Source organism: Erpetoichthys calabaricus, chromosome 15, assembly GCF_900747795.2.
Source record: "Erpetoichthys calabaricus chromosome 15, fErpCal1.3, whole genome shotgun sequence".
In the NCBI taxonomy this organism is placed as follows: domain Eukaryota; kingdom Metazoa; phylum Chordata; class Cladistia; order Polypteriformes; family Polypteridae; genus Erpetoichthys; species Erpetoichthys calabaricus.
The window spans coordinates 102,914,975-102,933,367 of record NC_041408.2 but is presented as its reverse complement, the minus strand read 5'-3'; the positions used below and the strand labels follow the sequence as shown (position 1 = coordinate 102,933,367).

The 18,393-nt window shown below is 43.2% G+C and overlaps 1 protein-coding gene across 2 annotated transcripts in view; it reads right to left on the bottom strand.

The window, feature by feature from the left end:
- Nucleotides 1–619: 619 nt before the first annotated feature.
- ttc7a (tetratricopeptide repeat domain 7A) overlaps nt 620–18,393 on the bottom strand; it is a 425,510-nt gene continuing 407,736 nt past the window's right edge. For both annotated transcript variants that reach the window (XM_028820451.2, XM_051919615.1), the window contains one exon: nt 620–1,437. In XM_028820451.2, the coding sequence (XP_028676284.1) occupies nt 1,216–1,437 (222 nt within the window). In that variant the 3' untranslated portion in view covers nt 620–1,215. The remainder of the gene's footprint in view (nt 1,438–18,393) is intronic.

The window sequence follows — 18,393 nt, the reverse complement described above, 5'->3', positions numbered from 1 at the left end:
CATACAACTGGATAATTGATGTTTGCATAAAGCAACATGAATAACATGAGAATTGTTTGCTTTTTTTTCCATGGACGTTTTTCACATCAATTGCCGCTGTACAGCCCTGGTCACTATTGACTTCTATTACATCATAAATGTTTTTCTTTCGTTTAGCCTGAAGACATGAGATTACAAATTTTTCTCAGTCATCAATGTAAGCTACACAGGGTAAGAAACCAAAAAATGTAATTTTTGACTCGAATATTCCCTTAATTTTTGGTTAGCATTTTGGGTTCCAGTTATACAGAATTGTTTTGGTTGGTTTTCTGTCCATTGACCCCTCTTTGCTCCCAACTAATGATTTTTGGCTATGTCTCTTACTTCTTAGTGCCTTAATATTTCACCTTAGCAGAACATCCTTGTTTGTTCTTTCTCATTCTCTAACGTATTGCCTCACCTCTGATCATGAAATTTGCCCACTTGTTTGACTTAATTTCTTGTTTCTGGACATTTACCACCCTACGGTGCCCTTACCATTTGTCATTTCAGTGTAGTGCACCTTTGTCTTCTGTTTCTATGCTCCTCCATCTCTGAAAGTCGATAGGGTGGTTGGCAGATCCGGCGACAACTCAAAAACTGTTCCACCAATCAAACTTTATTTGATTATCAGTAATCACCATGACAAGGCACTTTAAGGTACAGATCCATCTATTGTGTAATCACTTACAAGACGAGCACAGGCAGGCTTGCTCATGGTTTGAATGGCGAGACCGAGTCCATGAGTGAACTGACAGGTCTGCTGGTTGTGGCCCAATTCATTCACCACAGTAGCTCTCCTGTGTGTTTATGCACATTTCTGTGAGGAATTGACTTACCATCCAACCCTGGCTGCTACTTTGTGTTGCTGGGATGGGTTCCCAGTTCAGGGGATGCCATTTTAGATAAGCAGGTGGGAGTGTGTGACCATTGGATAAGAAACACATCACAGGCTTTGAAAGTCATTCACGATTGAATTGTTTCACTTACGTTACACAAGTGCTCTGCACCTTACCTGATTTCTTCCTGCTTCTAAATTCAAATATTCACAGGCCTACTAGGATCAGTTATCAGTGGCAGTAAGTCAATCAATGATACCAATAATGTTCTTCCAATATTGTCACACTTATTGCATGTGGCCTACCCTGTATACTCAAGATTAGTGTCACTTTGATTGAGATAAGAATGGTCTATGCCTCAGAGTTCCCGGGGGATCGTGGTGAAAGGGACAATGGGGCTGCTGGACTCCAAGTCTAACGCCATCAAGAAGCATTCTGCAGCCGCTTCGTTCTTGCCTTGTGCTTGAAGGACTTCACCCAGGCAGTTCCAGGCCTCGTGGGACGTGTTTTGGAGCTGAACAGCATCTCTCAGGACCTTTTCTGCCAAACTACTGCGTCCCATACGATTCAGGATTGAGCCCTGTAAGGAAAGAGAAGGAGAATGAGAAAAATACAACCATAGGTGGGCTGCACTCCATGACACTGAATCAGTTTTCAATGTATGCTGGATACTCTCATCAATGCACTTGGGCATTTAGAGTTTATTTGTAACTCTCTAATTCCAATTCAGAGTCACAAGGTACTAAAAGGCGCCACATGAGACGTGTGTCCATTACGGGCAGACTTGGGAATAAGGAGGATGGCGGGGTCTTCAATTCAGAAGCCCGTTCTTGTTCAAGTATTCTGGATATTCTGACCAAGGCTACGTCCACACTATGACATTTTCATTTTTAAAGAAAAAGATCTCTGCACACACTGGAGTTTTTGCATCGTTTACAAAAATATCCCTGTCCACACTGAAACTTCCGAAAACGCGTAGGATATAGCCCTTTTAGTACACTTGGCATGCGCGCCTCAATGGTAAACTCCTCGAAGGGGCCCCTTGAACATCAGGGCCCCGTGTGCTTTATGAGCATTCAAAACTATCAGTGCAGGCAGGGCTCTGACAGCGTGTTCACAGCATAGAAAAAGAAAGAAATTCTTTAAGGAACCAGAATGAATAGCCTCCGTGTCACGTTAATTCACTGATTACAGTTCAAAACAGAGCCGCACTGATGTTTACAATCAGCGGGAGCTTTCCCGGTGGCCTACTGCCTCGCCTGGCCTGGCATTCAGAGCTACCAGTGAAATAAACTAATGGTGAAATTATTTAATGTTATTATACTGGAAAATGAGCAAGCGTTATTGCTCTATAGTGGGTACAAATGCTTTCGGTTTAACGTTGGAGGGTTTCTTTTCTGGTTTCAGGTTGGATGCTTTCTTGTTTTTTGATCTCACGCTCTGACACTCTGACAGTTAAACAGGAGCGCAATGATGAGAGGTGTGTACGTCTGGTGCTTTGGTGATTAAAGTTATATATGAAGATTGTTTAAAAGTTTATAATATACTTTGAATTATATTTGGATGTTTTATGGGTTTTGATATTTATTACTGTGTATTTATTTTGTTTTATTTTTGTTTCAAATTTTAATGAAGTTTCGCGTATGGTCACATTTTTAACCTTTTTTTTTTTGCCTGCACGAAATGCTTTATTTTAATTTTTTTATTAATGAAACACATATATGAGTGGACTGATTTGTGTTTTTAAATGTACCTGTTGTTCTTTATTTCATGTTAAGTTTGTTAATGAACGTGTCTTGTTTATACTTTATTTTAATATTTGTAAAGCGCGTCTCTCACGCTCTGACAGTTAAACCTTAGCGCTATGACAAGAGAGTGACTGAGTAGGTGACACAAAATGTTTCATAGTTTGTTGTTTACCAAGTGCATTCTTTAAAAAATGTTTAACAGAATTCTGTGGCACGGAGACATTTTTTGAGTCTTTTGTCTATTGAAGAAATTCAAAGTGGTCTTTTCTGACCAACACTTCAAACTTTGTGGAAGGGGATTCAGCATTGCCATCCAGACACAGACAGCGGCTCGGCTGTGGAGATTCCAGACTCACAGTTGAAATTGCAAACATAATCTCTGCACTACGGATTCAACTGACACCTACTTTTTATAATTCATTGCTTTTTGCACATTTGTTTTGATATAAATATTATAGATCTACATGGTTTATTTCTTAATGATGTGTTTACATTTACGAGGTTATCTTGAGACTACTATTTAAGAGTGAAATGTATGTGTAAAAGCCGAATCTACTGTCTTCTCTTTTATAAAAAATTCCAAGACAAAGTGGTGTTTGTTGGTTTTTTGAGTCTGTGCCTGTACAAGAAAACTGATGTATATTGTGTGGCCAGGGTTAGACTTGGGATTCCCAGCCTGAATAAGCTTCCCAGTGACAGTGGTCAGAACTGGAAACTGTTGTCTTGACATTAAATAAAAAATAAAGCAAATGTTAAAGCGACACTTTAAAAAAAAGTGTTTAACTCTGTGCATTCGCAAGATGATAAGCAGGCCAAAGTAATCTTATACCAGACAACATTTAGAAAACTATCTCAGTAGAGGAAATAAATAAATAAAAGTGTCTGTGTGCGTCTGCCTATATCTTCACTTTACCGTATTGTGCTTTCGTGTCTCTCTCTGTCCTGTATATATTGTGAACTCGATTGCATTTTAAACTCCTCCATTCCATTAAGCACATTGTTATTAATTTTCTCCTTAGTGAACAGATTAAGTTTAAGTAATAAATGCTGATTAGAGGCTGTCAACTGAGTTATTTACAATCGGATTTTCACGGGGCTCTGAATTTTTCACTACAATGGTAATAGCCACGTGGTTTATCACAAAATTAAATTTGCTTTTTACGTTGGCTTGCAGCATTCAAACTTTACAAAACACAATGTAGATGCTTACCGGTAAGCAGCACCACAAGCTTTTGTGTAGGAAAATGAGGCGTTGTAATAAGCAGGATGTAATCAGGGAAGGGCTACGAAATAAGCACCGACCAATCCGAGTGCGATTAGAGTATTGTTTTCTGGAAAACTCCACACCAAAAAACTGATGCTGCATTGTCAGAAGTATACAACTCTGGAGAGTGTTTTTAAAAGTCTTTGTTTTCAGGGGTCAAAACGACAGGGTAGTGTGGACGAAAGGCGAAAACATTGACAAATATATGTTGCAAAGTTTCTAAACTCTTTTGGGGCTTCCCCCAATGGGACGACACACAGAAGAGCGTCCCAAAGTGCAATCGCCTCGTCTATGAAAGATAGTCTGTCGGTTGTCTCACCACTGTGGCAGTTCACTGTGAAAAAAATCAGAAAAGATCGCGGTCACGCTATGAGCACCTGCTGTCGATGGGTGATGCAAGGAACATTATAGATGCAGGGAACAGGATTACTTAGCCACGACCCTGCCTGATTGCCATGTCTGTGTATAGGAGAGTGGCAGATCCTGCTACAATAAATAACCAACAGTTGGTTTTTCTAAAGTACTCAGACTCAGCCTCGTGTTTTGGGGTGCAAGACAGGAACTCACACGTCACAATGCGTTTTTAAATCACCTCGGCCTGAGTCACTGGGCATGTCCTGGTATTCCATGACCGTTCACAATTTTCTAACATTATGTAAATAAAGCCAACTACTACAGTGTGCGTCATGCAGTGTGATGTGGTTTAACCCAACTCCCCACTAATTCTGTCCAGACCCCCAAAGTGTCAGACAGAGGTACCCACTTCATCCAGTTGCAAATCCCACAAGCAACTGAAGGTGCTTGCACTCTACCCATCATACATCAGAGGACACCTGAGTCTGTCGACAGAACAAAGGTTAGCAAGCCCCCAGTGCGTTAAACAAGCTAAATAGGCACAGGAGATGATGCAGAGCCTGCTTCCCTTCACAGATAAACATCTAACGTCATGTTTCCAGCCCCATTTTGTGCTTCTTTTAATTCCACGTGTTATTTATGCAGTGAGTATTTTTTCCAGTTCAAATCCATATTTTTTCCCAGGGGATTGTAGACATGCTCCTCCATGTTTTATTATCATTTAGTCGAGGGAAATCAAACAGCAGCTGCACATGAGTTACTAAATCAGTGGAGAATTTATTGCTGAACGTATCAGGGAATTTTTATGGCTAATATAAAGCCAGTCACATACCAATATCATACAGCAATATCATCATAAAATGTGGTCCACCCTCCTAACGGTCATCACATCACAAACAGTGGATTATAACCTAATGTTTGTTCAATAATAATTTTGTGGGTGTCTCACCCAGAATATGACTGCAGACACTTGGCTTCTGACTTAAAATGATTCTATATTTTTAAATCAACCTCTTATTACAACTTTTTACTTTCTGTTTATATCTATTCCTCCTCCTCCTCCTCCAGGTGGGCTTTGCCCCTACTCCTTATTTGAGTTTAGCTCACCTGACTGAGGAGGCGAGACTCTGTTTTGAAGTCAGACCTTGAAATATTTCCAGGACATCTGAAGAGTACCCAAGAAGCACTTATAGACTTTAAGGAGAGCAGGGACACTGCCTCCCACTACCTCTGGTGGTCCCAGTCAGGGCTGCATGTTCAGACTTCATACCCCATGCAGCACTGTTGGAGCCCAAGCTGGAATGCTGCCACCTTGCATAGTGGTCATTTCCTCTCACTGTCTCCATTGTTATGCCTTCTTGCTATATAAATGTATGAGCCACCATCCTGGCCGAGATGCCAGTCCATCCATTTTTTCCATTACTGCCCTAAAATTGGAAAGGAACAGAATCCAGCTCCTGGGTCAGAGTGGTTGGGCCACATATTCTCCTCCAGAGGACAAAAGATGACCAGACCCCAGGAAAAAGTGGCAATCGGTGTGTGAGAACCACCTCTACTCCCAATGAACTTCTTCTTAAGAATCAAAGCAGCCCCTGATCAAGGTCACATGGGGACTCAAACTGGAGTCAACCATTCCAGAACACACAAAAAAAAGCTGGAATACTGTACAACATCTTGTATTTGCCCAGTTTCTGAAGTTGCATTTTATTTTCTTCTTCTGCTATCTGCTTTTAGGAGTAAAAGCTTTCCAAATGGCTGTTCTTCTTGAACAAGATTGTTCTTTATGCTCACAACACTTCATAAAAGAGTGACAAATCCGTTCATCTGGCTGTGTTTTGCCTGAAGCCTGCTTTACTTGACTTTGATAGCTGACCACTTCTTGCTGATGCTTTCATGGCAGCCAGTGTCTTCTGCAAAGTCTGGCCAGACATTACTCTTGTGTCTCACTGCTGCTCTGCTCAGGCACTTGAAGCACAACCAGAAGAAGATGTGTTCATGCAGCAGGAGGTCCCATTTTATGTCATGGCATTGCTCTGCAGCCTGAAATCATCAAATATTGGGGCAATATGTGAGTATTTTGCTCGAAGAGGTGCTATTGGGAAAGTTAATAGGACTCTGTGGTCTGTCGGCTGCAGGATATCTCTTCCAGTGCAGCAGAACTCTCTCTCTCTGAGGATTCCTATGGGCAATCCAAACCATCGACAAATTTTCCCAGCCACATTGACAAGAATGAGAATGCTCCTCTCAGAAGCACTTGCTCAGATTTTCAAATGACTGCTGGGGTCCCCTCTCCCACCTTTAACACTTCCACAGGAAAGCCATGCTTCTCAGTGAAGCTGGACTGTGTCTAAGGTAGCATGCCTACACCTGGCTATCCACTGGGTCCAAGGGGAGCGTGCCCACTGCCTTGCAACGCCATGTCCCGGGCCCTTACACATCCCATGTTGAGACCAGGTGCTCCAGTGCTGCAACAAGGTGAAAGAAGAGGAAGGTTGGATGTTAGAGTGAGTCTTTTAATTCCTGAAACAGTGCCCTCTAGTATCCTGGAAATGCATTCCAAGTATCGCCACCTAAAATGGTCCTTGATAATCAAAGACACATCAAATTTCCTTCAGCTCTATAGCAGGCATATTCAAACTGATCATCAGCTTTCCCCCAGATGGGAGGGAATTATTCTGGAACTGAAGTTCATCATCTCTTAGAAGGCAGTGCAGTGGGTAATGCTGCTCCAGAAGACTAGTCTGAATCCTGGCCCAGTCACCATCTGTGTAGAACTTGTATGTTCTCCCTGTTTTTGTACTTATGCTTCAAGTAGTTTGTTTTTCAGCTGCATGGAGTTTACGTGGTCTTCCCCATGTCTCCCAAAGATTTGCCAGTCAGGCTGTACAGCGACCCTAAATTGGCTGGATGTAAGTGAGCGCAGGGCAGGGCCATCTTAATGCATGGACATGCTGGGTAGTTGTCCGGGGGCCCCATGTGCGTAGGAGCCCCATGCTAATCTATGAATGTTGTGACTTACTGAGTGGTTGTGTAGGTAGGGGACCCATTGCACTGCTTTTCCCGGGGGCCTATAATGCTGTTAAGATGGCCCTGGCATGGGGATGTGCATTGGTGACAGTTCTCAGTGATCCCATTTAGGGTCGGTTTTGCCTTGTGCCCGTTGTGTCTCTGGTGGTCTGAAAATGGATGGGTCAAGTGTGGGCTTCAAAACGTACAAAATAACTCCTCTGAACTGATGCTTCATGGCCATCAGTTATCGGTTAAGGTAATGGTGGTATCCTGATGTTAGTATTTGGCATCCTTCATGAAGTGTACTGTATATAAATCAAAGGACTGGACAGACGTGGGACGGAGACTTCTTTCTCCTTTTCTTTTTTGTTTAAAGTTGATGTTGGACTCTGTGAGTTGCTACATTATCATCATGCTATCCAAGAACATCTCTTCTCTCTTCTCTTTGCTTTTTTTCTTTGTATTCCTTTGTGAGTGTGTTTTTTTTTACAGGTTGGCATCATTTGAGGTGGGGACTCTTTTGTTTATTAATGTATTCGGTTAGATGTGTTTGCTAATTTACTGTCTATTTCTCTTAGAAAAATGTGATCACAAAAAATTAAAAATGAAAAGTATGTACAAAGTGAAAGTATCCACAAGTCATATGTACGTGATAGTCCTCTGGGAAACGAAAGAGAACCTTCAGCCACATGCCGTCTGACACTGTTTCCTTTATGAATGGCTCACAACTGAGTGGTGCTCCCTCTCTCTGCCTTGTAGTTCAATAAGAATAAACTCATAGGCAAAGAAATCAAGAAACGGCCGCAAAAAGAAGAAATGTAAAGTGGGGGAGGCTCTGCTCGGCCTCAGCTGACATACCAGTCAAAGTGGGCACTTGCTCATTCCAAATTACACTGGAGTGTTGGCCGTCATCCCCCCTTTGTTTCTTAATTGTGCTGTGCCCGCCTAATCTCCCTTGGAGATTAATTGCATTGACGACAGATACATATAAACACATGGAGAATGCAGGCCCCTCGGCACAGCGGCGAGGAACTTTATTTACATCGCCATGGCTACAGTAACCTCCAAAGTGCACGTCTCCTTCCGATTACAATTTGCCCACAGCAGTAGCAGCAATAGAAATGTAGCAAGTCCTAACATTGACCTCACAAACTAACGGTCACTAAACCTGCAATCTGGCTCTCTTCTAGTAGTGAATATACCAAAATCAGCCTATTAGGAAAAGTCAACATCACACTTTGGCAAACAAGTTAAAGCACATGTGCTCTTCATTCAGATCAGACTGAGAATGTAAAGGGAGAGGAGGAGAGGAACATGTCAAGCTGGTGGCAATCTCAAGTAAATGCAGACCTACACCAAAGCTTGAAACAACACAGTCTGCCTGACAAATTCCTTTGGTCCCGAGTCACATTTCACTCATTACCATGCATTGGACCCCTGCGTAACTGCATCACGTTCAAACCTGAACATGCTTTGGCTTTCATCATTTAAAATATAACAGCAGTTTTATTTTAAAAAGCAATGTGTGGCAGCATTAGGAGCCCATCTCGATAGACTGGCACTCCGTCCAGGGTTGTTTCCTGCCAAGTAAACGCTGGCACCTGCAACCCCTTAATTTGATTAATTAGGTGTGAAGAAGTTATATTAGGAGCCTGCACAACAAAAATAATAAAAAAAAAAAATTTATAAAACAAAAACAGATGACTTGGGTATCATGTTTTCCTTTAGGCCTCATCTCTGGTTGCTCACCTGCCGCTTTTTGCACAACCCTGTCATTTCTCCTATTTATTTTAATTACTGCCTATTTAATTCAGCATCTAAAGAGGCGGGACACTTGTTAATGTACTGTATTTCCCTCAGGCGCTGCCGCAATCATCTAATGGAAACTTCAAGACTAACCTGAACACACCTTCTCTTCAGCCCCTTCCTTTAGGTGTTTCTAGGTGTGTTTAATAGCATCATTCTGTTTGGATTTTTTTTTACTTATGTTTGGCTTACACTAAAAGTTATTATTGTTTTTTGTGATTCTCGTTTTGTCCTGCGGTGGGTTGGCACCCTGCCCGGGATTGGATCCTGCCTTGTGCCCTGTGTTGGCTGGGATTGGCTCCAGCAGACCCCCGTGACCCTGTGTTTGGATTCAGCGGGTTGGAAAATGGATGGATGGATGGATTCTTCTTTTATGAAATTTAGACTTACAGTTAATTATAGAAGAGTGGAGGAGTTTAAGTGTCTCAGAGTCTTATTCAGGAGTAATGGCAGAAAGGAGTGAGAGACTGACAAGTGGATGGAAGCGGTGTCCACAGTTATCCAGTTGGTCATGGGGAAGAGAAAGCTACACTGAAAGGCAAAGCTCTTGATTGACCAGACCCTGTCCTCACCCATGGTCATGAGCTCTGTGTAGTGACAGAAACAATTAGCTCATAAATGTGAGTGGCAAAAATGACTTGCCTTTGCTGGGTGTCTGGGCTCTGCCTAAGAGAGGGGGAGAGGGTATAGTTAGGGCACAGACATTTGAAAGGAGCTCAAAGTAAAAGGGGCCAGTTGATTTGGTTCATGCTTCTGATTAAGATGCTTCCTGAAAGACTCCCTACAGAGGTGTTTTAGGTATGGGCAACCCAGAGAAGGCCTTGGAACAGACCCAGGAAATGCTGGAGAGATGATATCTCCCAATTTGCTTGGGAACACCTCTTTATTCCCCACTGGAAGAGTTGGAGGAGGTGGTGGGGGAACAGAGACTTCTGGGCATCTTTGCTTAGACTGCTGCCCCCTTGATCCAGACCCGATTTCAGATAAACATCAGAAAATGGATGGATAGACAGTAGAACACTTAATAGTTTCAGACTTTGACCTTTTGATTTATTTTTAACTACTGTTTTGAAAATTCCCTCAGCCTTGTTACTTACAAGCTTCCTTTAAGTTTGTTGTTTTGACATTTTAGGTGTGTCTGCATATACAGTGGAACCTCTGTTCACAACCATAATTCGTTCCAAAACTCTGTCCGTAAACCGATTTGGTCGTGAACTGAAGCAATTTCCCCCATAGGATTGTATGTAAATACAATTAATCCGTTCCAGACCATACGAACTGTATGTAAATATATATTTTTTTTAAGTTATTAAGCACAAATATAGTTAATTAAACCATAGAATGCACAAGCGTAATAGTAAACTAAATGTAAAAACATTGAATAACACTGAGAAAACCTTGAACAACAGAGAAAACTAACACTGCAATAGTTCGCGCTATAGCGCTACCAAACACTCGCTAAAAACACTTTTTTTTAATGAGTTTTAAGCACAGGGAAAAAAATGAGCATTTGAAAAAATCCGTAATTTAATAAACCACCAAGAAAAGTAACATTGCAACAATGCACGCTACGAACCGATCGCTGTAAACAGAAGTGAAAACAAAATCAAGCCCAGTGCATTCTTTAACTGCCTTCCTACCTTATGCATCCAGCCCCCTCTCTCTCGCACTGCCTGTGTGTGTGTGTGTGTGTGTCGCGCTCTCTCGCACTGCCTGTGTGTGTGTGTGTGTGTGTCGCGCACTCTCTCTCTTGCTCGCTGCACAGGAAATGCACAGGGAGAGACTGAACATGACTGAACAAAAGGGAAACTGGCTTGTTCATATACCGAGTGTGTGGTCGTGAACCGAGGCAAAAGTTTGGCAAACTTTTTGGTTAAAAACCGATTTGTACGTATACCGAGACGTTTGTGAATCGAGGTTCCACTGTAATGTGAAAGGCACCATGTCTGTCTGTCCGCACAAAATAGTGGACCAAATTTTTTTAAATCTGACACACTCAACCTTCAAATTTGTTGGAATACTTGCATTTTTGTTAAGATCCATCCATCCATCCATTGTCTCCCGCTTATCCGAGGTCGGGTCGCGGGGGCAGCAGCTTGAGCAGAGATGCCCAGACTTCCCTCTCCCCGGCCACTTCTTTTAGCTCTTCCGGGAGAATCCCAAGGCGTTCCCAGGCCAGTCGAGAGACATAGTCCCTCCAGCGTGTCCTGGGTCTTCCCCGGGGCCTCCTCCCGGTTGGACGTGCCCGGAACACCTCACCAGGGAGGCGTCCAGGAGGCATCCTGATCAGATGCCCGAGCCACCTCATCTGACTCCTCTCGATGCGGAGGAGCAGCGGCTCTACTCTGAGCCCCTCCCGGATGACTGAGCTTCTCACCCTATCTTTAAGGGAAAGCCCAGACACCCTGCGGAGGAAACTCATTTCAGCCGCTTGTATTCGCGATCTCGTTCTTTCGGTCACTACCCATAGCTCATGACCATAGGTGAGGGTAGGAACATAGATCGACTGGTAAATTGAGAGCTGAGCCTTGCGGCTCAGCTCCTTTTTCACCACGACAGACCGATGCAATGCCCGCATTACTGCGGATGCCGCACCGATCCGCCTGTCGATCTCACGCTCCATTCTTCCCTCACTCGTGAACAAGACCCCGAGATACTTGAACTCCTCCACTTGGGGCAGGATCTCGCTACCAACCCTGAGAGGGCACTCCACCCTTTTCCGGCTGAGGACCATGGTCTCGGATTTGGAGGTGCTGATTCTCATCCCAGCCGCTTCACACTCGGCTGCGAACCGATCCAGAGAGAGCTGAAGATCACGGCCTGATGAAGCAAACAGGACAACATCATCTGCAAAAAGCAGTGACCCAATCCTGAGCCCACCAAACTGGACCCCCCTCAACACCCTGGCTGCGCCTAGAAATTCTGTCCATAAAAGATATGAACAGAATCGGTGACAAAGGGCAGCCCTGGCGGAGTCCAACTCTCACTGGAAACGGGTTCGACTTACTGCCGGCAATGCGGACCAAGCTCTGGCACCGATCGTACAGGGACTGAACAGCCCTTATCAGGGGGGCCGGTACCCCATACTCTCGGAGTACCCCCCACAGGATTCCCCGAGGGACACGGTCGAATGCCTTTTCTAAGTCCACAAAACACATGTAGACTGGTTGGGCAAACTCCCATGCACCCTCCAGGACCCTGCTAAGGGTATAGAGCTGGTCCACTGTTCCGCGACCAGGACGAAAACCACACTGTTCCTCCTGAATCCGAGGCTCGACTATCCGACGGACCCTCCTCTCCAGGACCCCTGAATAGACTTTTCCAGGGAGGCTGAGGAGTGTGATCCCTCTGTAGTTGGAACACACCCTCCGATCCCCCTTCTTAAAGAGGGGGACCACCACCCCGGTCTGCCAATCCAGAGGCACTGTCCCTGATGTCCATGCGATGTTGCAGAGGCGTGTCAGCCAAGACAGTCCTACAACATCCAGAGCCTTGAGGAACTCCGGGCGTATCTCATCCACCCCCGGGGGCCCTACCACCAAGGAGTTTTTTGACCACTTCGGTGACCTCAGTCCCAGAGATGGGGGAGTCCACCTCTGAGTCCCCAGGCTCTGCTTCCTCATTGGAAGGCATGTTAATGGGATTGAGGAGGTCTTCGAAGTATTCCCCCCACCGACCCACAACATCCCGAGTCGAGGTCAGCAGCGCACCATCCCCACCATATACAGTGTTGACACTGCACTGCTTCCCCTTCCTGAGACGCCGGATGGTGGACCAGAATCTCCTCGAAGCCGTCCGAAAGTCATTCTCCATGGCCTCCCCAAACTCCTCCCACGCCCGAGTTTTTGCCTCAGCAACCACCAAAGCCGCATTCCGCTTGGCCTGCCGGTACCTATCAGCTGCCTCCGGGGTCCCACAGGACAAAAGGGTCCTGTAGGACTCCTTCTTCAGCTTGACGGCATCCTTCACCGCCGGTGTCCACCAGCGGGTTCGGGGATTGCCGCCACGACAGGCACCGACCACCTTACGGCCACAGCTCCGGTCAGCTGCCTCAACAATAGAGGCACGGAACATGGCCCATTCGGAGTCAATGTCCCCCACCTCCCTCGGGATGTGGTCGAAGTTCTGCCGGAGGTGGGAGTTGAAGCTACTTCTGACAGGGGGCTCTGTCAGACGTTCCCAGCAGACCCTCACAACACGTTTGGGCCTACCACGCCTGACCGGCATCCTCCCCCACCATCGAAGCCAACTCACCACCAGGTGGTGATCAGTTGACAGCTCCGCCCCTCTCTTCACCCGAGTGTCCAAGACATGTGGCCGCAAGTCCGACGACACGACCACAAAGTCGATCATCGAACTGAGGCCTAGGGTGTCCTGGTGCCAAGTGCACATATGAACACCCCTATGCTTGAACATGGTGTTCGTTATGGACAATCCGTGACGAGCACAGAAGTCCAATAACAAAACACCGCTCGGTTTTTGTTAAGATATCTTACCGTGTATACTCACGTATAAGTCGGGTCTTGAAACCCGAAAAATCGATCATAAAATTAGACTCGACTTATACACCCGTTCAAAAATGCGACACTTAATTTTTTTTTTTTTACATGTTCTTGCCTCTTCCAATCTCACATCAGTTTCTCAGGTGCATCGAACTTTGTTGCAGCAGTGCAGTTACCAGTTTCTTTCACTACTTCAATGATGTTTAATTCAAAACCAGCTTCAAATTTTCTTCTGATCGAATGCTCCATCGTAGATAAGGGATGCTCTTACAATAAAGGTGAATGAGAGTGTGAGATACAAAAAACACAAATCAGCGCAAAGGTTGCTTCAGAATAGTTTGGGTATTACCGTGTGGTCACGTAGGCACAATAGAGAGAGAGAGCGGTTAGGAGCACACGCTGATACAGTGCATTGCCACACCCACATAGAAAAAAAAGGCAGTGTGCTCCGTGGTTACTCTGTCAGGTAGGTGTTAGCATATCATAATCTCTTGTACCAATAGTGGGAGTTTTCCACATTCAATTTATAAGACCGACATTATAAAATACCAGAAATTATACTGTAAAATCAAGTCCTGCCTGATCCGCGGGAGAACTTATCCGTGAGTATATATATATATATATGGTATTTTAAAAACCTCTTATTGAGAAGCACTGGTGAAATGTGAAAACTCTGTCATAAAACAGAGAAACTTTCTAAGATACTTCAACTACAAATTAGATTACTGTCTCAGTTTCACCAAGAAAACGGTTAATTTAATTTGTATATTTTTAATACATTACCCTTTCATTTGCTTGACAGACTTTCCTAATGGCAAAAAAGCAAAACATCTGAAGTCAAGTATGCTAAAGACATGTCACTGCTGGGCTTGTGATGGGGTGGAGTCACAGAAAGGCGGAGTTAGATGGACGAGTATTACCATATAAGGAGAGTGTGATGCGGCCCTGACACAAGACCAGAATGGTAAGCAGAATGGGGGGGGGGGGTTACCTCAGCCTTATGACCCTCTGAAGTCAGCCCTGGAATGACGTAACATATGTTTTTATTCATTCAGTTTGCTAATAATGATATTCTTCAGTTATTCAATATGGTAATAATAATATTGTTTATTTATTTGTTAATGTTCCTTACTGTACCACAGTGGAGGGGTGGGGGATTCTCACTATGTGCTAACAGTCCAGCTTCTGCCTTCACCCCATGCCGTTTCTCGTGTGAACCTCAGTCACTGCAGCTCACTTCTCTTGCTCCTTGAAGTTGAAGCTGGTAAGTGACATGGTGTTCTTGTACATAAAAGTACAAAATAAAAGCAACTTAACTTATGTAGAAATGTATGAAATAAGTCTCAGTGACATTTTATGCTACAGGTACTAGACATGAATTTTCATGAACCTAAAAACAGCCTCATGACTGCATTATCTAAAGATTACAGTGATTCAGTATATTTCTCTGATACTGTAATTTTGTGAGAAAGCACCACTATGATCTGCTATCTGTCATGTTCAGATGCAGCCAGGAATTTTAACTTGAGACTTCAGCACAGATTTTAAATCTTCATTAGGTTCTTCTTTCAAAAATGCTATGTTTTGTTATTGTCTTACTTTAGTTAGGTTCTGTTTCATTGCTATTTTTGTTTAGATTGATTTATTTCCTGCCCCTGTTCATTATTGACTATTTTAATTATCACTGAAGTTTGTTAACCCTTAAACCGCCGCAACTGTATATATTCAGTTCCCAGTGTAATTTGCCACCACACCGGAGCAGCGTATAGTCAGTGCCGTACATTCGTTGAGAAGTTAGCTCATGACCACTGCTGCCCCCTAACGAATCAGCATTCACTGTCCCTGAGATTAAACCGCTGCACCAGACTAGCCAGCAAGCATCTGCATTGGCCTCTGTGTGCTCGCGTGCAGCCAGTTCATGAGCAGTTGGCTCAGTGATTTACTGAATTTCATCAATGGCGTCAGTTGCACATTGAACACGTTGACATTCAAAAATTTTTCGAAAATGCCAGATTTTGGATAGTTATATATGCTTTAACAGTTTTTCTTTCTGTTTTTTATTATCATACATTGTTGAAGAGCCAATGTCGTATGTTTCATAAATGGTTTGCACAGACACGCCGCTATCAAGTTCTTTTTAGCACTTCCACTTTCTCTGTGACTGACAACGCACGATGTTTATGTTTTACACCACCTCTTTTCTTTGCTGAATCCATAATGGGGCTATAGAGCAGCAAATAAATGATAAATGAGAAGGAATGAGCAGAAATGCCTGTTAGCAGATGCAAGCAAGACCCAACAACTGATTATCGACTACAGTGCCATCAAAACATAAATGGCGCCTCCAGAAAGCAGTGGCGTGCCAATGTGGTAAATTTGAAAATGTGCTCCGAAATCTATGCCAGAAATCTGAAGGAACCGGATTATCGATGGCCGGATTTTTGAATGTCAACCTGTACATATAATAATAGATTGTTGCTGTAGTTTTTTATAGTTTTTACTGCTCATTGGCAGTGTGTAAAACAATCAGTGTTGCAGTAATTAAGATGCTCTTTGTATGAAAAAATATTTGTTCCATTAAAATTTCACTTTTCCTTGGTGAATTGCGACATTTCCTTAAAAAGTCCAGCAAAAAAGTATTTGGTGTCCGGGGTTGCATTAACACCCCAAGTATGTGGCAGTTTGAGGGTTAACATATCTATTACTTGTATTTTTACAGTGGTTTAAAGTTTTACTATAAATTTTGGGAGTTTATTTTGTCATATTGGCCCTTCTCTAATATTGGGGTGGAACCAAGTTGATAAAAAGCATGGAGTGGAATGCTTACCTGGACCTGTGACTAGAGACTTAGCTGTTTTTCTAGTATATTGGCTACCAAGAAGGCCTCCCTTATATAGGGTGGTCCAGATGTAACTGTGCAACTTTTAATGCAATGCAATGCAATAATTGCATAATTAGATCTGGACCACCCTGTATGTGCCATGCACTGTCAATGGAGAATTGACTAACAACATGCTGAGCACAAAGTCATTTCTCTTGACCTTAGCTGTCATAATATTTGTTATATAAACTGGACCTGTTTGTTCATGAGTGGGCCTAGTGATGAGCTGGAGAGACTTCACAGTGGTCTCCTTGTACCTGATGCTGCTGGTCTCTTCCACATCCCCACCATTCTGGTGACCCTCACTTGGATTAAGTGAGTTTCAGATGTTTGGTTATGTTATACAGTATACATAGGTTTGTATATGTTTGCTCAGCCCTCAAAAAATGTCAGGTGAAAATGAATCAATACTGCATAAATAAAATTGTCTATTTGTTTGTTCATTAATCATATTAAAACAGCTAAACTAATTTTCATGAAATTTTGCATGTGCCTTCCCATTGGTCTGACTTAAAATACAGAGTATATGGCATAATGGACAGAAGGGTTATATCAGGATGGGAGGCAACACAAAAACAGCACTGACATAGGGACTACAATTCCCATCAGGCACTAGCAAGCACAATGCTTTCTACTAGTCATAGTGTGATCTTAAAAACCACAGGTACCTATGGCTTTTTCTTCTCAACTAGTCCAGATAAACGTTTCATTGTCTCACTGGATTACAGCCGTTGTCTAAGGGTATGTCTTCTTACCTAATTGTTGGTTGTGTTTAGCCAAAAGCTAGGTTGATATAAATAAGTTCCTTCAAATTACAAGACAGTCTGATATAGCTAGATGAATACAAATCTTGGACATAAACATTACAGAGGAACCAAGTTAGATGTGTTTATTTTACCATTTGACACCCCATACAATGGTTGACGTGTAGAAAGACAGGCCTAATGACATCCGCAGGCACAGAATGGAGTAGTTGTTTGGTGCTAGAACAAGTTGGATGAGTGCAGGGTTCTCACGCAACTTACTTTAATCAGTACATCAGGTTCATTCCTTAAATTGTTACAATATCTCATGACAGAGGCAAACCCAAGTCTCACAAAAATTAAACAAGTTTGTGATGTGTCCACCATATCGGACACAATCTCCACTTGATTCTATGGACATTGCACTGTACAGTTCTGATGCATCAAGGAAAAATAAGCAAATTAACCATGCGGATCAAAGAAGTGTGCCAGTACCCAAGGAAGTTCTAGTCACTCTTTATTTGATCGTGGTGACGTTGGTCAATCTCAGAAGTGTGATAAATGGAATACTGTAAGGGCAGTTCTGAAGAGTAATCCAACTGGCCTCACACACTAAATCAGAGATTGGCAGACAATTTAAGGGATGAAATGCAACTTGAAGGTGGTCATGGGTAGCTATTAGAACAACAGAACCTTTTTTAGCAGTAGAGCAAGACTGCAGTTACCATGTTTATTTTACAAAGCGTAAATGACACGTGATAAATGGCCTGATCTTAAAAAACTGACCACCATGACGTTACACGACACACACTGCGCAACTCAGCAGCACACAACATCATAGCATCAGCATGACGGTAACTGTAAAAATAGCACAAAATAAGCCATGACTTCTCAACTCCTGAAAACTTTGCTGCATCACTCAGTAGAACGGGTCCTCCACTTTGTAATGCATATTCTTTGCAAGTATGCACTACTGGGCCTTTTGAGATCCCACCCATCCCAAAACAGTGTACGTTGAGTTCCATTTTCCTTCCAAGGCTGCCCTCAGCTCAGTTTGTACTCCCCACTCACTCTTTCTGAAACACATTCCACTTGGCAGACTTCAAAGACTCACGCAGTTCAAACGCTTTCAGAAGAATTTTTTGTTTAGCCTTGTGTAAGGTCAACTGTATTCAGTAACTATGGCAAAGAGAGCTGGGTAATGACTTAATGAGATAAACATTTGTAAA